This window comes from Empidonax traillii, unplaced genomic scaffold (assembly GCF_003031625.1).
Source record: "Empidonax traillii isolate 1590-97213 ecotype Southwest subspecies unplaced genomic scaffold, ASM303162v1 scaffold667:size605846, whole genome shotgun sequence".
Lineage (NCBI taxonomy): Eukaryota > Metazoa > Chordata > Aves > Passeriformes > Tyrannidae > Empidonax > Empidonax traillii.
In genome coordinates, this window is record NW_020955860.1 from 236328 (window position 1) to 259005 (window position 22678).

Genomic DNA, 22678 nt, shown 5'->3' on the forward strand with positions numbered 1-22678 from the left:
GGGGGGGGGGGTCAGAACAGTCCAGAAACAGGCTGCATGGAGAGGCTTGGGTGCAGTTTAGGTTGTAAAGAATTCCAGCTCCAGCTGGGTCTGAAGGCTCTGCAAACACACTTCTTGTTTTGGCATCAAAGTCAGGTGGTGACTAAAGGAAGAAGGAAGAAGTGGTGAAGGTCACTGTCTGTGGTATGTGGTGTATTCTGATGAAGAGCTTCTGTTCATATTTATTTTTAGATTTGCTTTCTTTACAGTAATGATCTTAATTTTCTTGTCGGTCTGTGTAGATTGAGTTTTAATTTATATACTTAAAGGCTTTTTTTTCCCTTGAAATTGTAGTTCATGTATTTCTAATGTCTAAATACTCTTAGACAAATAGGGGAAGTACATTAGTCCTAATGTGTGAGGATGGAGAGAGTATGCACTCAATTTTAGCCGTGCTTTGGAAGGAAGATAACTTTTGTTATCTGTGGGGCTGCTTGGATGTTGCAGAAGAGTAGTCTTTATTCGAATAACTTCTTTTTGTTGTTTGAGGAAATACAAGACTGGAAGTTATTTAGTAATGGTATATGTCTTTTGTTTTAGCAAACTTACAGTTGTCTACAGTTTCGTCTGTAGGTATGGCTTATTTTTGTTTCAGGTAATGCACATTTTAAACACTTTACAGAACTTTGATTACTCAGAAAGTACTTAGTACAGTTTTAGGGAATGGGATACCTGAAAACAGATTTTTATTTGTATTTCTTTAAAATATTGGACAGATACTCTGGTCTTTAATAGTGTAATAAGAGGCCTCAAATCTGACTTGCATTTCTAGGTGCATTGTAATTACCGGTCAGGATGGATATCCGAGGTGCTGTAGATGCTGCTGTCCCAACAAACATCATTGCTGCCAAAGCTGCTGAAGTTCGGGCAAACAAAGTAAACTGGCAGTCGTATCTCCAGTAAGTAAAAACTTCCCACGTACTTCTTCCCTCTTAACGTTAGACTTCTTGAGATTTTACACTGAATTGGAAGATCGGGTTGCAGCAAAGAACGTTCTGCCTTAATTCCATGGAAGTAGTTGGTAAAAGTCCACATTAAATGGAAGTGGTTGTGGAACATTTTCTTATGACTTATTACCAGAAGAGGAAAAAAGTTTGCACAAGTGTGTGGTATAACTGTCCATTTTTTCCCCTCCTCATTCAAACGCCGTTCTCAAGTTTAGCCTTGTTGGATGAAGACTGAATTAAGAAAAGTTTGCGGTAATAATTGTTTTATATGCAGGTCTGTTATCTCAATTGCTGAAGTGCATTTTGTGGGAACACAAATTATACTAGCAAAACTGGACTGGTAGTATAGGAAGAGCAGTACTGGAGAGCAGTTGAAGCAAGTAAATCAGGGAGTAGGGTGAAACAAATACTTTGGTGTGGGGAGAGCTGTGCTGCTGTTTCAGGTAAGCTCAGAGTTCACTTTGGCTTGGATATGATGGCACTAGGTGTAGCAAGAGAAATAGTTTCCTAAGAGGATATAAGGACAAACTGAGGAAGATAGATTTATGCATGAAGTAGGGAACAGGGAGCAGAAACAGACCTTCAGTAGTCCTTTGTACTCCAGAGTGAAATGCAATATTTTTGCAGCCACGCCTTCCTCATGAGAAGGACTTATTTACGCTTTGTCAGTATTTTTATTGCTGTTGTCTCATGAGGGTCCACATATATTAGCAAATTACTTCATAGCTCATTGCTCTGTAGCTAAAGTGACAGAAATCTCCATGACTGTAGAGATGTGAACCATACTGATGATGCTTTGTAATTATCAACATTACACCACTTAAAAAATTCTTTTTTAGATCGCTGTCATACATATGTAAAGAAATGTTGTATATTAAGGTAACCTGCAAGACTGTACATACACATGCAAGCTGAGAAATGCTAACCCAGTAGGAGCTTACTAATGACTACCTGCTTGCCCTTTCCTGTGTATCTCAGGCTTGCTTATTCCATACATTGAATTGTGTTATTTTTGTCCTCTTTGTGTTGTATATCTGCATTATACATCTGGATAAAGGAACTGATCCACTGAGGGAACTTCTCTTTTTAGGCTGTTTTTAAGATGGATCAGTTCCTGGTTCAGTTTATAGGGTGATACTTCAGTGGCTTGGCAGGCAAGAGAGGAAGGTTGATGTGGTAACTTGACAGTGACAGCTACCAAGCAGTTTTCAAATTATGGCTTTTGCAGTTACTGTGTGCCCTATTATCCATCTGGTAGAAAGCGTGTCCTGAGCAGCTGTTCCTGTGCTGTCCTAGTGGCAAGTTTGCAGTGACTTGTGATGAAAGGGGGAGTACGGTTGTACACTGCTAATGTAAGTGAACATGAGACTCTTTCACTGCTTCTTTGGTGGTTTTTGCTGTAGGGCTGGCGAGATTAATCTGTTGCTTTTGTTGGTATAAGGGATGGTTCTGTTTGACAAGAAGTTGTATTTTCAGTATTCATATAGTAATATTTGTTTGACTGTACTTTTTATAATTTTCATTCATTCTTGGGATTCTCTTTCTCTGGTGCTGTACAAGGATGGGGGGGAGTTTTGTTTATAAATCTTTCACCAAATTTTTATATAGCATCTTATCAGGAGGCAGGGTTCTTTCTCAGGATTCTACCTGTAGAATTTGAATTTGTTTTGTTTCTGAATCTATGAAAGAAAATATATATATATTTCCTCTCTTTGAGTCAACCAAGTTCTGGAGGCTGTTGTATTCCATCTGGCTAGTGTTTTTTGCCATCAGATTGTGAGACTGCTTGGTGCACTTTGTATGTCAATGACAGTGTGTCCTCTTTGTTTTTGCTTTGAACTGAATGTAATCTTTCTGTCTTGTATTAACTGATAGCAACCTGTCAGTGTGGGGCTGAAGTAGCTCAAGGATTGACTTAAATGGTGCCAGAGGGATTGTGGAACATTGTGAAGTAACTGTAGTTTCTTGACTGAGAAGTTTTCTTATAATTAGTTATTGAAAAATGTCAGCAAAACTTTTTGTGCTTCTGAAGAGGAAATAAAATCATAGCTTCTGTTGGACATACCCTTTTTACAATGGACAGGCTTGGATGTGATAGTGTCAATGCCGCATTAGTGGCATTGGAACGGCCTACCCAGAGAGGTGGTGGATTCACCATCCCTGGAGGTTTTTAAAAAGAGATTGGACGTGGCCCTTAGTGCCATGATATAGTAATTGGAGTTGGATCAGGGATTGGACTTGATGATCTTGGAGGTCTTTTCCAACCCAGTCTGTTCTATGATTCTTTGAGGAATGTGATAGTGAGTTTAAGGGATTTCGTGAAAAGTCAATCAATGCAGCTGTATCGACTCTTTTGTAGAAAGAAGCACATTATTGCATGAGTGGAAAAAAAAAAAAAAACCAACTTTCTCCTGATGCACCTGTTAGAGGCAGCTCAGATTGGTGTGTTTTTGAGCTGTAGAGCAGAAGGAAAATGCGGTCCTGGTGACTTGGAAGGACACTTTCTTTTGAGCTCCTTGTTCTGACAGCTGGTGCACTTAGTGTGGTACACTTGCATGTAAATATATGAAGGCACACTTAAGTCTTCAGATGTTTTTACATTAGAGGAAATATTTTTGTTTTCTCTAAGTTCTTAACACATCAGCTGGGGCATCACATAACTTGTACTCCTTAAGCTGTAAGTAGTATTTATTTAATTGAAGTCAAAGAACTTCCCAAGAAATTCTGATGAAATTTCTTCCCCCCTGGCTGTGGCAGTTGTGTGTATAAAGCTGCTTTAAAGATTGCATTGGTTGCAACAGCTTTGGAGTCTGGGTCACACAGTAAGGTGTTCTGAAGTTCTTTTCTGCTCTCTCTGTTCTTCAGCGCAAAAATTAAATGGCTCACCAGTAGCTGGTCAGACTGTAGTGGCCTGACTTCTCTTGTAGAGCTAGTTCAAGCTAAAGATTAACTGACATAGTGTTTATTCCACCTCTGAAGGTTGTAACTGTAAATTAAGTATCAAACTATGCTAACACACATTTGCTGACTTCGGATGTTTTTTCTGTATACAGTTGGTACAAAAGTGAGGTATTTAAGTATGACAACTGTACATATTATCAGTCTGCTAGTGTGTTCACTGCTCCCTACGAAATCAGGCTGTGGAAAAAGATAATTTGTTTCCTGGTGCTAAAATTTACCCTTTCTTTGTGTTGAATTTAAGCTAGTGTCTGTACCTGAGGGAGAAGGAAGTAGCAAAACTTGGAGCAGTGGAAGGTGATGTGTAGGTCTGCCAACCTTTTGGAAACTAAATGTAGTTGAAGGCATTAGTTCTGTACAGACTTTCTTGCCTTTAGATCTTGAGACCTGTAGCAGTTTCGAGGTGTAGATGCCCTTTGTGGGTTGAAAATATAGTAAGTGACCGTTTTGTGGTTGCTTTCAGTGTTTGCCTCGGTGTCAGAATGCCTTTGGGGAGGGTGTGTTGGCTTGCTTGAAGTAGGTTTGGTTTTGCTTTCTAAGGGTAGTAAATGAGTTCTGTAGAAAAATGAACTTGTTTCAGAATTTAACTTGCATTTTACTGCACTCTAGATTTTCTAGACATACAGCATTTGACAGTACTTCATATTTAATCAAGTATTCATATTCATATCATTCAAGTATTCATATTCATATTATACCTGTTGGCTAATTTGTAAATAGCTTCCCATGTGTCTTCAAGTATTTCACATACATGTGTGCGAATTCTGATTTTAAAATATCTATTCTATGTTCCTGGGAGTGGAGGAACCTTCTAAAGTGGTTGAATATCTCAGACTTTGAACGCCAGTCTTGTGTTAGAGGAAATATAGACGTTTTCTAATTTGTAGTGTGTGTTTTTGTTGGTGGTGGTGGTGGTGGTGGGTTTTGTTGTTGTTTTTTTTTTTTTTTTTTTTTTTTTTTTTTTTTTTTTTTTTTTTTTTTTTTTTTTTTTTTTTTTTTTTTTTTTTTTTTTTTTTTTTTTTTTTTTTTTTTTTTTTTTTTTTTTTTTTTTTTTTTTTTTTTTTTTTTTTTTTTTTTTTTTTTTTTGTGGTTTTTTTTTTTAATCTGGTCTAGTCTTATAGAGTACATTCAACCTGTTTTAGTGTTTTAAGTTTGTATATGTTAAAACTGTTGAGCAGTTGTATAAAATTAGTGTTTCGAGGTACATGCAAAGTATTGTAGAAACCTAGATAAAAGAAATTATGGCTTCATTTGAGCTTCATATTTGCTGTAGTAATTTTTTTAATATTAAATGCAATAACAACAAAACCAATCAACCAAAAAAAACCACCAAAAATCCAAAATAAAAATTAAACAAAAATACTCTGACCTCTAGAGTGTCTTTTGTTAAATCATACAAACAAAAAAAGGAACAAAAGCTACTGGAGGAAATGCATAATTAAAAGAAGGAGTCACAAGTTCCTGAATCATACTGAGAGACCAAGAGGTTTTAAAAATGGTGGTCTTGCAAATTCATGCTTTCTAAATCTTTTCATTTTACTCTCCTGTAGCTGGTGTTCTCAAAGGCAGGCCTTGGTATCTCAAGCACAGAGCTTTGAAATGTTGTTCCAGGGTTCCTGCTCTAAACCTGATGTGCTCAGACAGCCTGTTGTGGTTTAACTTAGCGGGTAGTTAAACAGCTGCTTGCTCGCTCCTCACCCACCACAGGGGAATGGGGAGAGAACTGGCGGGGAAAGGAAAAATCATGTGTTGAGATAAAGAGATTTTTAATAGGACAGGAAAGGCAGGGGAAGTAATACTACTGCTAATATAAAATAACAGCAACAAAAGGATTTATATTAAAACTAGAACACAGCACTGTGCCAGCCATTGGGAAGACTATTAACTCTCTCCCAATTGAAACCAAGGCACAGCTGAAGCTCAAAGTGACTCCTGTCAGTTGACAAAAGTCAACATCAAAAGGATGTTAGACACATCCTGGAAAATAACAAATTGAATTCCTGTTAGGGATAGAAGGAAGCTTTGGTTACTCGTTTTTGTAAAGGTGCGGGGAAAATTCCTTTCTCTTTTAAAAGAGGATGAGGAAGATGTGTAATAGGATCATGGGACCTGATACCAGCTGTCTGAGGCTGATCTGCATTTTCTTGTGGTTCGTTGTTGGTTTTTTTTTTCCCCCTCCAGTGGTTGCTGAGGTTTACTACATAATCAATTATTTCAATATTAAAATGAGATGAATGGAAATAGATGCATTTGAAATTACTAGAACTATTAATTATGTGTATGGGTTCCCTGACAAGATATTAGCAACTGGTTTACAAAGCTGTCAGATCCCTTTTAATGTTTTGTATGGGTTGGAAGGTGTCTTTTGAATGATACTAATAAAGCAATAAATCCTAATAAAGCAATAGTAAATGCTAATGTCTTTTTTTCTCAAGGCAATATCAATCCCTGCATCTTTTTTTCTTTATTTTTTTCACCTGCGGTCTAATGTAAGATAAAAGCAAAAACTTGAAAGCTTTTTTCCTTGCCACTTGGCAGACCTCTTCTAATAGCTTGGCTATAAAGAAGCATCTCTCTTCATGAGGCTTTCTCCAGCATTAAAGCTGAAAATTAAGAATTTCACCTTGTGTTGGCTTTGAAGTGTTTTGTAAGTGGCAATTTTCTTATTTCTTATCTCATTGCTTTTATATCAATATAATCCATCCATCTGTGGCTTGACCAGCATTGTTTGAAGCATAAGAGGCTTCTAGTTATGGGTCGTTAAATCCAGTATTTGTGGCAGGTGAATTGTCCTCATCTTTCCACAACTACTCGAATCCATCCTAAATAGAGAAGAAAGAATATTGGTCCATCTAAAAGGCATGTGTTAGCAGCATGATCCTCATCAGCTAATCAAATATAGTTCATCCATACTTAGTTATGGTTTTGTAGAAATAAGTCGAGACTACCCTACCACTGGCTTTGTGAGTCTATCATCTAGTAAATCTTAGTTGCTTTTCTTCAGTGCGTATTAGGATAAAGCAGCTGGAATACAGGAATAGCACACGTGGTGCTAGGCTATTTATGTTCTTTGCTTGAATAGTAAATTGGTAAAATATGGCTCAATGATGAGGCCTACTCAAGATGTAATCATTTAAGAAAGATGAAAGATAAGAACACATTGTAGATCTAATTTGTTTCTGTATGTCAAGAATCCAGGTGAGCCAATTGGAAAAAATAAAAAGGAAACATTTCCTGTAAGTTTACAAGTATTTTAATGTAACCTCTAGTCATGGAACATCTGAAAAGTGACCTTGATGAGAAAAAGATAGGTTAAAAGAGTCCATGCTACATAGCTTTGCAAAGTGGAAGAGGCATTTGATTCAGTGGAAATATTAAGAGAAGATGAGTCTTGGAAATAACTGAATCAGAGCAATGTGTCATGCTTTTATCCCCAGTGACTTTTGTATTGATGATAATGTGCACAGTTTTCTTCTTTCCTGTAGCACCCCTGGTATTACCTAGTACAGGCAGTCACCTGTTAAAGTCTTGGATATTTTTAGGACTAATTGGTTTACAATTAGTGTTCTTACCTGAAGAGTATCTGATTGTACTGTTTTGGCAAGTTCATTATTTCTTGTGATGTGCAAGTAGTGTGAAACTACCAGGAAAAGCTGAAGTGTTGTAATTAGCAAAAGATAAAAGTAAATTAATGACCATGTTCTCTTTCCTCCTTCCAAGTCTCTTCAGTGCTTATGGTAAACTTAAAATAACAGTTAGTTTTGTTTTTAGCACTTATTTCGTTGGATTAGACTGTTATTCATGGTATGTGTTATAATCTTCTTCCACATATTCTCAGTCCTGTCTCATGGCTACTGCTGTACAGCAGTTTTTACTCCTTAAATATATTATCACAGAAATGTTACTCTCATCACTGAGTGGCCCAGCTTTGGCTCGTGGTGGGTCTGTCCTGAATCTGGCTAGAACTGGTTCTGTATGACATCGGGAACGCTTTTGCTGTCTTCTCATAGCAGCCACCCCACTACCAAAACCTTGCCACGTGAACCTAGTACAATTATTTCAAACTTATTGTTCGTGTTACTTACGGTTTCATGTTTTGTTTTTCAGAGGGCAGATGATTTCAGGTGAAGACTGTGAATTTATTCAAAGATTTGAACAGAAAAGGAGTCCAGAAGAAAAACAGGAGTTGTTGCAAACAGAAGGCAATCAAGTAACTTCCTTTTCTTTTAATGTTCTCTCTTTTGGGGAGAAAGATGAAAGGAAATTTTCATAGTAATTCTTAATTTATTGTTGGTTGTATACAGTTAAGATGTTAAGGAATAAGTATAAAACTTGCTATAATAATTCTTTTTTTTTTCTCCCTTGGTTATAGGTTGGATGTTATTTTTTAAACCTATTAAAGAATTATCACATGTCATCTGACTTTAACTCTGTTTTGGGACAAGCCAGCTCAAGTCTTTCCTCATCCCAGTTTACTTAATCATGCACACTTGTACTTGAACCACTTTTTAAAAGCTTTTTTCCTTATAGTTTATTGATGTTGGCTGCTACCAGTGAGATTTCTGCTTAGTTAGCTGAGTAATAATAATTTAGTTCCAGCAATGGAATCCACTGACTGCTAAGGTGGATTCAGTTAAACACAGGTGTCTAGTGTCATTTTAAGCATGGTAGGATACGAGGCATCTGCATGGGACAGAGCTGGTTCAGGACTGAATCCAGGACTGAAACTCTCTCAGTTTTAGGTTGTATGTAGTGAAGGGGAAGGAAGAAGTAGTGCTGAAACTATTTCAGCTTGTAATATCTGTTGCTGAATTTGTAAAATAATTCAGGAGGCAAGCACAAATAGGAACAAAGATTTGCCCACAAGGTATATAGTAAATGAAGAGACAAGAGTGACCTGTCTTCCCTCCTCCCATTCATATTGCTGCAACTTTCTTAAACTGTGTCTGAGTTTGTTGCTCTTCTGTCAATTTACTCAGATCTTCTCACTGCCATAGAAAAGGACGCTGAGGGACACTTTTCTAATCTGACTTCCAACAAAGCATCTCGGTGACTTTCCCTAGCGAGTACTTATTTCATTTGAAAACCATAAAATAATTTGTAAAGGGTAACGATCAATGTGACAGAAAATTTTCTTTGTGGGATAATGTCAGATGTATTCATCTCTTACTGCAATTAAGTAAGATGTTGGGATGCTCAGTGCTTATGTAAGACTTAACTGTGAATTAATGAGCTCCTGTTTTATATTATCGAAAGGAATGAAGACAATTGCTAATATTAATTTTAATGTTTCTCTTATTTTCTAGTGTGCTAAAACATTTATAAACTTGATGACTCATATCTCCAAGGAACAGACTGTTCAGTACATTCTGACAATGGTTGATGATATGCTGCAAGTAGGTCAATAACCTGTATTATTTTTAAGTCTTTAAATGCATGCTTGAATGTTTCCTTCATTTATGTCTCTTCAGGTGTTTGTCATGCTGTGTTAAAAATATTCTTTTAAATTTTCAGATCTTGTCTTCAGGGATTAAATGTTGGATCTAAAATTGTAAGGATAATTTAGTTGTGTGTGTGTGTATATATATATATATCTGTATGTTTAAAATCTGGAAATAAAACATACCTGTATGCATGTCTGTGGGTTATCAACCTTGTTTAATGCAGAACCAGGATGTTAAGGCTGGTATTGCATAGCAGTTTCTTTTTTGTGATCCTGATTTGCATAATTTTTTTAAAATGCTTTTTGGACTTATTGTACTGGCATATATTGTGGTGGACTTGACAGTGTTAGGTTAATAGCTGGATTTGATGATCTTAAAGGTCTTTCCCAACCTAAATGATTCTAAGATAATGTGACCTGAGACCTCAGCCTTTCCTGTTGTGTAGAAATTCTAACTTCAAGTTGTTGAGGCTTTTCCTATGAAGGTGTTAATTTGGCCACCTTCAGCAAGAAAGTGTAGTCTCTGCAGCTTCAGGTTTCCAGAATAAGTTAGGTTAGTTATATACCAGGAACTTTTGAATTAATGTAGTATACAGCTCTTTGTAGCTGTGGGATACAGAGGCTTATGAGAGTAGACTATTAAATTTGGTCTCAGGACTGCTGAGCTGTCTGGGACAACGGAAGGCAAGGCTTTACTCAGTCAGATAATCCTGCTTTTACATTTGCTTGCTCTGAAGTAGGCTAAGAGAAGTGTTTGGAGTGATGATGTAACAAGATGGGTTGAGTAGTGTGAGGTTTTTCTCCTGGTATTTACATAAACTATCTGTGTTTGACAGTTTCTCTTCTCCTGTTTCATGTTATATTTGATACAAGGTGACAGTGAAATGTATGTAATGATATTGGTTTAGGTCATCACCCTAGGAGGTGAACCATGTGAGTTCTGATGCCAGCTCTGAGCATTTAGTATTTCAACAGCAACTTGAGAAGTGTGAACCACTCCACAGTACGTATAACTTGGGGTTTCTTTCAGGCGCTTGTCTGCATAGTAGAGTCCTTAGTGAGTGCTCTGACATCTAGGATAATAGCTAGTGGTGGTGACAATTTATTTAGCTTTGTAAATTATGTAGCTTTGTAATTTATGTAGCTTTGTCACTCTGACCTCTTCGTCTTTAGATTTACTTTTTTGCAAGTGTGGCACAAACATCAAGAAGGAGAGAAGACAAAAAGGAGCCTCAGTGTCATTTCTTGATTGTCACACTGAGTTGGGAGCACCTTGTTTTGGTTTTCATTTAGCATTTGATGACAAACTTTGTCTCAATGTGTGAGAACTTTGTTTATTATAGCTACTTTTGTGAGGAATAAGTCTCACTTTCTGTGCAAGAAATCAGTAGCCACAGAAGTAATAATTTCTCTTGCCCTTCTTCAAAACTTTTTGTGAGTGTTAGTAGGTCTTGTTTTGCTTATGCACTTTCCTGTTAGCACATAGCCTATAGCTACAGTACACGATAGCCCATATCATCTCCTGTGCTGTAGAATTAATACCCCACAGGTGAAGGCTTCCACTGGCCCACTCTTGAACAGTTACATGAGTTCTAGGTGGTCACAGCAAGTAGTTTTGAGTAATCTCTTATTTGCTGTATTGTTTCTGTTGTAAACCCTGCAGTTAGCTCAGTTGGTCAGAGCATGGTGCTAATAACACCAAGGTCATGGCTTTGATCCCTGGATGGGCCATTCACTGAAGAGTTGGACTTAATGATCTCAGTGGGTCCCTTCCAACTCAAAATATTCTGTGATTCTGCTTAGTGGTTTAGATGAATGTGTTATCTTGACTTTATGACATTGCTATTCAGGGCCTTACCTTGCTACAGAAGTGGCATGTGTGGAATTCTTAATGTTAAACATAATGGCTTTAAATTGACCAGGCTTTATAGTGATACAGGAGAGTAGATATATGCTAATATATAATGGTGCACATTACATATGTGCTTTTGTTTGAATTTGGATGCCTTTTTCACTTTAGAAATTCTGCTTCAGTTTTTGAAAGGTTGCACTGACTTTTGTAATGCTGTGTGTGAATGCACTATTCTGAGATGTCTGGCTGCTGCCCCAGAGGGCTTGCGTGCAGGCATCTGCGTGGCTTCCTCCCGGGGTTTCCTAATCTACCACATCTCTGTGCAGCAAGGCTGAAACAGGACTTCTGTTTTGTTTTGATCATGTTCACGTGGTAGAACGTGCTGTCAGCGATGCCTTATGGACCCCTGGTTGCATGTTTTCAAGGTGTGAGATTCTTGTCAGAAAGCAAGATATTGGCCAATGACTGTGACTGTGAGTTTAAGGCAGGTTCTCTGCAGGCTGCATAGGCAGAAGAACTCACAGTTTCATAGAATCATAGACTGCTTTGGCTTAAAAGGGGATCTTGAAGATCATCTCGGTCATCATCTCCTTGGGACAGGACACCTTCAACTAGACTAGGTTGTTCAGAGCCCCATCCAGCCTGTCCTTGAAGACCTCCAGGGATGGGGCATCCGCAGCTTCCCTGGGCGACCTGTTCCAGTGCCTCACCACCCTCAGAGTATGGAATTTTTTCCTAATATCTGATCTAAACCTTCTCTCTTTCAATTTGGTCCCATTCCCTCATGTCCTGTCACTACATGCTCTTGTAATCTTGCCCTATCCTTACTGTAGTAGGTATGGAGTCTCCTGTCTTTGTCCAAGTAGTCTTAATTCAGTACATTCAAAGATTTTAATCAAGAAATTGTTCAAGGTCATGGTGCCGTTGACTCTTTGAGTAAAATTTGCCTTGAGCATGGATGTTCGCTGCAGTTTCATGAGATGAACTAATGAAATAATATTTGAAAGCTGCTTTTGATTGCTGAAACTTCTAGAAACTATCACAGGTAACAGTATCCAGGTTTTGTCTGTGTTGATAGGGACTGGCTGTGGTTCTTCTGTTATCTTTCTATGCTTTTGTTATGAGGTGGTAAAAATTATATCAGCTGTGTTCTGAGCACACTGAAAGCCTACCTGAGTGTCTAGGATTGTTCCAGCAATTCTACTTATGGATCTGATGATTTTTCTAAGAAAGATTTCTTTTGAACTCTGGCAAATATGAAATTAATGTGGTGTTTACCTTGTAAGAATATTGTCATTCTACTTACTTCTGAAAATGGAGAGTGTTAGCATACTGGAGTCCTGGAGGAAACATGATAAATTCTTGGAACAATTTCTTTGGGTTAGTGACCCCATCACACTGCACAGTCTGTTACTTATGAAATCTTTAAGAACCTACGCTGTAGGTGGTGCAGGTAGTGCCACCCAAGTGAACTTCATTATGCTTTTTCAGAAATGACAGATGCTAAGTTATTCAACTGTTGATGTGAGAGCTTCGGGATTTTCTTTTTATCAGCGTAGTCAGTAGCTGCCTAGGAAAGTGCAACACTACAGATTTCAGGGCCATAGGCAGTTTTCCACTCCTTCCCTCCTGTCTTTAATCCTGTACCTTAACAGCAAACCAAACGAGTCTTTTGATTGACACTTTTGATTGACATTTCTACTTCCAGACCTGTCTGTCTCCTCCTTAGTTATGTTGTAAATGGAACTCATTGATCTAGTTATTTTTGATCTTTTTTAGCTAGACTGAGTAGCACAAGCATAGATGCTAACAGTAATGTATTTGATTGAATGCCATTTTTCCTCAAGCAAGCCCTTGCAGAGTGCAAGCTCTCCACCAAGACACTGTGTTCCTAAGATCTTTCTATTTACTTCATAGTTTAAACAACAAATTTCAAAAGCGTTTCTGTGTGCTCTTTGACACATGCCATATAGAGCATTGATCATTGTAAGGGTGAGAGCTGGCAGATAACTGGTGACACCTCAGCCTCCCCAGTCAGTGATCAGGACAGCAATTTGCAGCCCATGTGGTACAGTACTGGTGTGGTTTAGCCCCAGCTGGCAACTAAGTATCACACAGCCAGTTGCTCACTCATCTACCAGCTGGATGGGGAAGAGAAGCAGAAGAATAAAAGTGAGAAAACTTGTGGTTGAGGTAAAGCCAGATAGTTTCAGTGAAGGGTTGGTTGCAACTCTGATGCTTAGTAAGATGCCAGTGTTTGGATCACAGATACGTTTGGGTCATCTTGTGCTTAGTGCCTCTTAGATGGATATTCCAACAAGGAGGCTTGCCTAGATGAGTCTTTGTCCATGCAGTTAATAATAAGGTGCAGAACTGATGAAGAAAAGCCTTTCTAGTTAGGGGACTTCGAAAATTGAAATGTTTGGATAGTGGAGACTGAGATACTGTTCTCATGCAAGTTTCCCAGTTAGTGTTTCAAACAGTTTTGCCTTCCCTGTGTCCTCTCTTAGGTATGCAGGTTGCCTCAGAACTGCTGAATTAGTTGCAACCTCATCTGGTAGAGAAAGGCTCACTTGCCATTGAGAGAAATACAGAGGTAGGGCTAGTTTACGCCTCCAAAATTTCACTTATAGCACATGGAGCCAAGGTGAACAACAGGCTCATGGGCAGAAGTAGCAACACGTGGAAAACTTTGTATGGACTTTAATTAAGCATAATTGATTGGATGAAGAGTAGTGTTCCTCTTTAAAAATGACAGTAATTATCTTGTTTCTCATTTCTCTCATTGCTTTTTCAAATGGATATATCCATTTTTGCCCAGGCAGGTGTTAAGAGTACTGAGATGTAACCAGAATTCCAGGGTTTGTTTCCCCTGGGCCAGATCTTTAACCATAATGTCGAAGTGCTGAGATGGACTGTGTCCACAAGTAGTTGTGAAACTGAAAGATTTTCACACCAGGATGTGCTCTGACAATGTGTGCCAACGTAACGAGGAGCAAATAACTGTGTTAACATTGAATGCTTTTACAAGTGTGTCCTCTTTTCCCCTCTCCCAATTTTTACAGGAAAATCATCAGCGTGTTTGCATCTTCTTTGATTATGCAAAGCGTGGTAAAAACACTGCATGGTCCTATTTTCTGCCGATGTTGAATCGACAAGATCTCTTCACTGTGCATATGGTAAGTTTTAAATGAACCTATCTCTGAAGATGGTAGAGGAAAATGCTGGTTCTATTTTTCTTCAGAAGATTTTGGATTTTGAAGCTAAACTTCTGCCTAGATGAAAAGTTTTCCCTCTTGCAGTCTAGATGAGTCATTCTTAATGCAGGCTTCATTTAGCCACATTTTAGAAACAGAACTTACATTGTTTGCTGACATTTTTTTTTTTTTCTGGGAGATTAGGGCATGCTTAAAAAACTTAAAAAAGCAAGGATTTTAGAATTACTTAATTACAGTAAGACATACCTGAAAAATTACCTTTTATCAGAGCTGCCAGTCAATGCCTCTAGTGCTGTACAAATGCTAGCATTTAAGTTCTCATCCTGTGCAAGAAAAATATCTTTACCTTGATGAACTTTATTTTCTCATGTGCACAAATTACCAGCTGATTCACTGAAAGCTGTGCAAGCTGCTCAGCAACAGGTAAAACGCTGATAGGTTATCAGCACTGTTTTGGACACCAGTCTAAACCACGGTGTCATATGGACTGCTATGAGGAAAATTAAGTCCCTCCCAGTCAAACTCAGTACAACCATGTGTGGTGTATGGTTTCTGCTGTGTTTTGAGCTGCTGGTTGCTGCTCATGTATATGGAGTAATTTTTCTGGAATTCTTCTGTCATCAGTGGTAAGAACTGGCTATTTCATATTGGCAGGTTTTTTTTTTCCTCGTTGGGCAAAAATGTGGCTGTATTACTGTGAATTCCTGGTGAAGATTGCAGTTTCCACCAGTGAAACTTACATTATGGCATGAAGAGGAGAAAGCTGCGTGGCTGTGAATTGTTCTTCACTGCATATGTTTATGCTGGCATGAGATGGTAGAATCAAATCAGGGATCAAACTGCAAACCCCCATACCTGCCCTGCATTAGGCTTTACTGGTGCAGGGATTCCACCGGGCAAGTCATGCTGTTTGCCCTTAGGTGTGACCAGTACAACTGTGTTTGGTGCTGTGCTGCAACTTGAACAGTGAGCTGGCCTGTTCTCAAGGAAAATGTCAGACTTGATTTTTTTTTCTTCCTTTTTTTTTTTTTTTTTTTTTTTTTTTTTTTTTTTTTTTTTTTTTTTTTTTTTTTTTTTTTTTTTTTTTTTTTTTTTTTTTTTTTTTTTTTTTTTTTTAATCTAACTGATTGACTCTGTGGATGTGAATCAGGTTTCTTTGTGCAGCTGAGGGAGGAGGTGGCTGGGGTTTTTCTGGTTAGTGTAGTTTGTTTCTTGGTTTATTTGGTGGTGATGCTGCTGAAGACCCATCCTGCAAAACTGCAGTTTGAGCAAGTTCAGACAATTTTGATTTCCCAAATATGCAGGTAAAGTCTGATTTTTTTTTTTTTTTTGGCCCCTCGCAGTGCCACCTAATTAGTCTCCCTGGAATGGTGACTTTTAAATGTGTGGAATGGAAATTTCTATCTTCAGTGTTTCTCCACTCAGAGATGTGTTTTTCAGATAATGTTTCCTTTAGGTACTGCAAAACTATACAAATAATTTCACAAGTCACAGAGAACCTCATGTGAAGTGCATCCACTTTAAAACACTAAGTTTACTGCCTTATTATACCTTTTCACACTTCTTGTGCATATTTTTTTAAAGCACATAAATGTTTTCTAAACCAAGTTTTAGGATTGTGTTATTTTGTTGTTTTTATTTTATTTTCCTCCTTACTATGCATACTGGAGGGCTTTTGTTGCCATGTTATTGCATCTCTCTAGCCAGATAAAAATCCTTATCCTCTGTCTAGGCTTAAATTCTGCTAAGCATAAATGGTCTCTCATTTGTGGGCCAGGTAGCAGTTTTAACTCAGGAGCATGGTAGACTAGAGAGCTAATATCTTGTCTTGTAAAGCTGGAGGGATTTACAGGGTTATTTGATTGCATTCAGAAGGGGATTTGATGCATTTTAGTGCAGAGATTTTTTCCAGACTCTCACTTGTAATCCCTCTAGAAATCGGTGGTGGTGTTGCTGCACATGTGATAGCAGTGAAGTGGAAAGTCTCCTCGCTCCAGCATGGAGCTGTATGCAGGCAAACGAACCCCTTCTTCAATAGCTTATTCATTACACTACCTTTTTATGTCTGAGCTGGCTCAAATGTTTTTGCAAATAAGTTGCAGGCTACAACATAGATTTACTTCAAATATAATTTGAAGAGGGTGACATAGAAATATCCTGTTGTTTCAAGTATCCTTGAGCCATAGGCGTCATGAAAATTTTTAACCTGACTACATTTTTACTCCTCAACTTCATTCTTAAATTCTGCCTTCCCTTTGGGTTTCTTTTTTGCTCTTCTTTTTCTGGGCTTGAAACTTTTGCCTACTTGAAGATGACTTGCTTCAGTTTAAGTACAAAAAACCTTCAATACTGTGTCCTCATTTGTGTTGCCATATGCCATAGTTGCTTAAATCCAACCTGCTCATGTGTGTTAGGCCTTTAAGTGTTACTGTTGATCAATTCTGAGTGTAATGATGTCCTACAGCAGTAGCCCATTGGTAGCTTCAATCAGTCTTCTTCTGAGTTCTTCAATGGTGCCTTGTGAACTTCAACAGCTATGGGTAACATATAACATTGTGAAAATTAACCAGTTACTGGAAGGAGAAGCAGCAGAGAGCTGAAAAGAAACAAAATTACTAGGCACGAAGAGTCCCAGATATAGAAAAGAGGTGGATTTTTGTAAGGGACCATTCTTTCCCTAAACTTGGTTTCCAAAGCTTATAGGACTTCTCACTGAATTCTGAAATTGCCGTGCTTAAAAAATCTGTTTATTATTATTTTTTTCAGGCAGCAAGAATTATTGCCAAACTGGCTGCTTGGGGAAGGGAGCTTATGGAAGGCAGTGACCTAAATTACTATTTCAACTGGATTAAAACTCAACTCAGTTCACAGGTAAAAAGCTACTTTAGTTTAAAAGTTACAGTGACTTTGGAAACATTTTTCAAGAATATGAATGTATAGATGTGCAAGCAAGGGGTATAGTTTTAGTTGTTTGGTTTTTTTTTTTTTTTAATAGAATTTTACTTTGTCATTTTTAAAGCTAAATATCCTTTATTCAAGCATGTAGTTTTTAACTTAGTATTTAGCATTTTCTACTCTAGTCCTGGAAATTTAAATTTAAAATAAGTAAAGCTTTTTGCTTTTTCTGTTGGTTAACGCTAATTTTTCTTCTGGACACTGAGAAAATGTTTGATGGGGGTTTTTGACTTGCCTCTGTTGTTTTGGTCATCAGAACTTTTTGCTGGGAAGAAAAATCTCATGGCAGCAGAAATTGAATGTCAAAACTTTTTTTCCAATTGACTGTAGTACAAAGCTTTTATTTTTAGTCCTGTCGCTTGAAATTAAATAAATTCTGACTTTTTTGGACATAATTTTAAGGTATTAGCTTAGTATGAACTGCTTACTTGTGGCTTGTCCTTCAATGATGATTCATTTTCCTTTGTATTCATTTTTGGAGATTTTTCCTTTAAAACCTAGTGATGTGTCATTCTCTAAGGTAGTGTTGTAGCAGAAGTGCATCCTGGAGAGTGGAGAAACATGCAGTAGATTTAGTAATTGTATATTTTTCATAGTTTTCTAAACTGGGTTTATTAAAAAGGAGTTTTATATTTTTTCCTTTGGAATAAGTATCTTAAGTTGGAATTTCCTTCAGGAAGATTCAAAAGAACAGTTTTCAAATTCTTAAGTTGAATATGTCTTGAGTAAATCTGCACATAAATAAAATATAAATCTTGATATATTAGAATCATGTCCAAGCATATTTTTCTAGACGCAAAGTGTGCTTGGGAAATAAATATAATACATTATGACAATGTATTGAGAAAGAAGACTGTCTAATAGATTCTAGATCAGTTCTTTTTTTGTGACTAGAGAGATTGGAGAACCAAAAGAAACTTGATAACAGCTGTTCCTTAGGGGTAAAAGACAGGTTCCGATTTTAAACTTTTTAATTTTTTTGCTAGAAACTGCGTGGAACAGGGGGTTCTGTGGAAACAGGAGCAGTCTCCACAAGTGATGTGAGTATATCTTTGAAATCTGTGAATTTGCTATTTTGGGCAGGTGATATCCACTCCTTCCATTAAGGTGCAGATCTGTTCTGGTGTCAGTGATAAGAAGTACTTCGAATCAGAACTGTACAGCAGAGTGCCAGGTGATGGCGCCAAGAAACAAAAGTATTTTTAAACTCTCATTTCACAAAGAATGTTGGCGGTGAAAGTATGTACTTCGCAAGTTAGTTTGAACTGTTAAAACTGTAGATGTATCTAGCTTTCTTTTTGTTAAAACTTGAAAAAATTGGTGGTCTTAGAGGCCTTTTCCAACCTAAATGATTCCGTGATTCAATACTGTGTGTTTAGGACTGAGCTGTTGGACTTGTAGAAGAAACCTAAGGCTATATGAAGCTTTTGGCTGTGGCGATGTTGAACTCAGAAAGGGCATGTCAGACATTAAAGCTAATGTTGCCACTTAACCATTGTAGCACGAAATTGCAAGAGTACTTTCAAAGCTGTAAGCTTCTCATATTTGAATAGCTTGAATTCAAAGGAAAACGGATTGTCCTTTTTTTTATTTATTTTTTTATATACTAAATTTCATGTAGCTATAATGGCTGGTGAGCCTGGAGACGAACTGTCGCAGCGTGACAAATGCAAATAATCATCCTAACTGGATTTGCTGTGGTGTTGTGGCAGGATGAGGTGATTTATCACAGTTCTTGGATAAGGAGTAGAATTCAATTTGATCTCTTGCTCCTTGTGCAGCCTGAAAGTGTTCACAGCTTTTCAAAAGTCTTAACCTGGAATTTGTTGTTGTTCTAAGTGTAATCATTGCTTTAAAGTGTTAGCTTCCTGTAGAGGAGAGCCTCTTAAATTGCCATCTGTCTGCTGTTTAGAGTAGGAAAGATGAAAGACTGTTATGCATCACCATGGGTAGCGGGTGAAGATGAAGTATTTCAGTATTTCATGTGCAGATCTTTGTGCCATACTGTTAGGTTTTGTTAGACTGACAGCCCTCTGTCACACAGCCTTAAAAGAGTAGGTAGCTCTACAGCATGGAACATCACTTACTGTGGAGCTCTTCTGACTTGCTTGGAAATCTGCATTCGTTGTACCGTAGCACAGCATGGATGTGCTGTGTGCCACAGCAGGGTCCCCGAGCAGCAGAACTGATAGTGCAAATATGTTCGTGGATAATTAAATCGGGCAAGTATTGTCCTTACTTCATTAGTGTTCAGGTTTCATATCTAGCTTATACAGGATTTTGAAGCAGGTCCTGACTAATTTATTAGAGATGCAGTTGTAGCATTTTATACAGGAAATGAGGGCAGGAATCTATTATGAAATTTCAATTATAATAGTGTTGGATGAGAATGCTTTTATGAAAGCAAACTCCAAGTTCAGTAGTGTACAGGTTGGTGATGCAGGTAATATAATGTTTGGGGTGGGAGAGCTGTCTGTGTGTTTATTGCTGTTTTATTTGCATGGGGTGTGAAAGTGAATACTTACCCAGGGAAATGAATGTTCGGTGTGATGATATGGGCCTAGATGTTCAGGCTTAGTTTTTACATAAAGGTCTTGAATTTCTCATGAGAGACAAACTGAATGAGTTACTCTCTATTTTAAATTCTGTTTATTGTCTCTTTTCATATGGGATCGCTTAACTGTTTTAAATGTTTGATCTTATGTTATGTGAGTGAGCTGCCATAAGACTTTCAAAACACTAAGTGAAGAAAAAGGCTTATAGGAGAAAAAGCGCCAAAAAACCATTTTATCAGCAGCATATCTGAGTATTAGTGAAGATAGTGCTGACAATTGAGTAAGAAGAGAGAAAAACATGCTATTGCTGTTGCACCTTTGGATTTTTCAGTTGCTGTAGTGGGAGGATCAATGTGTTGACCAAACCCCATTTTTGAACTGCAGCCCATCTTATGTGTTACTACACAGAAAATATATGTTTTTACTGATGAAAAATTGTTTAATGTGACTGTTCATGAATAAAAATAGAGTTCATTGGTGCATCTCATCATTTTTCTGATGGTAAAGATTTAGTCTTATTCTTTTCTTAGCACAGTTTACATTTTTTTCTGGTGGCATTGTTTTTGTCTAAATACACATCTTATTATGATAAGTATGGTACTGTGTGGCAAATACATAGCAAAATTTGCAATTGTGAGGGCACCATTGCTCTTTTGAGTTGGAGTGGGAAGAACCTAAGCACAAGATTCCTATTTCTGCAGTGACCTCTAGCAAAGTCCTTCAAGCTCGGTAACCAGTTTGCTGATTTGTTTTCCAAAGTTTTCTCAGTGGAATAACAGTTGACCCTGTGAATGAAAGGGCTCTGAGAAGTCTAATCAAACAGAAGACAGCTTTCATTCATGGGTACTGAAGGAAGGCATGTTCACATGTTCTAGTAATGTAAAGTGTTGTCACTTGTGTAACACTTCTTTAGTATTCAGAACTCTTCTCAATTTATGCCAGTAAACCTAATCTGGACAACTGAACTTCAGCACTTAGTAACTACCTGTTCTTGTAAGAAACGTTGTGCTGTTCTCTTCACCCAGAGTTCCCAGTATGTACAGTGTGTTGCTGGATGTCTGCAGCTGATGCTCAGGGTCAATGAATATCGCTTTGCATGGGTAGAAGCAGATGGAGTAAATTGGTGAGCATCTATTTCAATTTATATGGATATACTTGCACCTACAATAGCACATTCCCCAGTGACCTTTTTTTTTTGGAATAGAACTCTTGTAATAGGCAGCTGTTCTGTTTTGAGTACAAAGAGGTTTGTTTTCAAACATTAACACAGTCAAATAGACAAATGAAACTCGCTGTGTTGAGGCTTTAGTGCCACTTTTAAAGAAGAACTGCTTAAATATGTATGTGAAGGGTAAGGTACCCATTTGTCTTCAGCTGAAGAGGCACTGTTTATTATTTAATAGAATGAGGATTAATGAAATGCACCTGACAATCATCTTTGTCTTTGACTTAGGAAGTGTTCAGTCTGAAAATATTAGTGAAAGGAAAAACATTTTCTAGAGCTAAGCTCAATTTTTTGCCACATGTGACTTCAAGGAAGTTTTTCTTTTATCCAGATTCTCTTAATAAGTAGCTTTGCATAAGGCTAGGATGGTAGCACTAAACTTATTTAAAAGATGCTTATCTATAAACAATTTTTCTGCCACGCATGCCTCTGTTGGGCATAGTTGCTGTATGATTTGCATTTTAATGAAAAATACCCTTGTATTGTGAAATGGAGAAAAGTCAAAGTTGCCAGGGAAGTAAAATTTCAGATCAAGTTCGTATGTGTCAAGATGACACTATCGAAAGAACCTTTTTCATAAAGGAGGCTTTTTAATCAAGTATTAAAGCATTTCAATAAGCCTGTGTTTCAACAAGTTCATCTTAAACTTGATATCAGTGATTTTGAACATAGATTATTTTTTGAGTTAGCTGTTTCATGATGGACCTATAAGTTGCTTAATAATTTTTTAAAACTTCAGCTGAACATGTCTTCTGCATGATTTCTTCTTGGAGATCTTGTGATATTATTTCCTTCTAGCAGTACTTTGTATATTTTTATTTATCAGCCATTTTCTGAGAACTCACTGTTAAATAATGAGTACTTCAGCTCCTTTCAGACACTCCTGTGGAGAGGTACAATTAAGGAAACAAGTTCAATTTGTGTAGATTTTGTTCTGTTTACTCCTTCTTAACTGTGAAGGAGTTGCTGCGTGTTTTTCTGTTTCTCCTAGAATGACAAATAATGCTCTAAACATGTCAGGAGAAAGTGTCTCAGTGAAGTTGAAGATGGATGCAGTACCACCTCAGTTCACATGGGGAAAGCTGCTTTATGGCTCTCAGGCTAAGGAGAAAATAGTTGTATCTTTAAAAGACAGCTTTCTGAACAAGCTGCTTGTACAATGATAAGTAGTCATGCAGGGTACTGTGAAGTGTGCACTGTATGCTCATCCTCAGCAGCTCTTTCCAATAAGTTCCTGTTAACCATTTCTTTTAATGTTTCAGGGTGGAAATCTGCAATCTATACAGTCATTATTTAAAAATTAAATGTGTACTATGTCAATTTTTCAGCATCATGGGTGTCTTGAGCAACAAATGCGGTTTTCAGCTCCAGTATCAGATGATTTTCTGTGTGTGGCTGCTGGCATTTAGCCCTCAAATGTGTGAATATCTTAGACGGTATAATATCGTCCCAGTGCTATCGGATATTCTTCAGGAGTCCGTCAAAG

The 22678-nt window shown here is 37.5% G+C and overlaps 1 protein-coding gene across 1 annotated transcript in view; it reads left to right on the plus strand.

The window, feature by feature from the left end:
- ATP6V1H (ATPase H+ transporting V1 subunit H) overlaps positions 1-22678 on the plus strand; it is a 47510-nt gene that overhangs the window by 951 nt on the left and 23881 nt on the right. The window contains 8 exon segments of the mRNA XM_027899448.1: positions 812-938; positions 8052-8154; positions 9251-9340; positions 14305-14418; positions 17224-17328; positions 18399-18452; positions 20993-21090; positions 22521-22678. Of these exon segments, the coding sequence (XP_027755249.1) occupies positions 835-938; positions 8052-8154; positions 9251-9340; positions 14305-14418; positions 17224-17328; positions 18399-18452; positions 20993-21090; positions 22521-22678 (826 nt within the window). The 5' untranslated portion in view covers positions 812-834.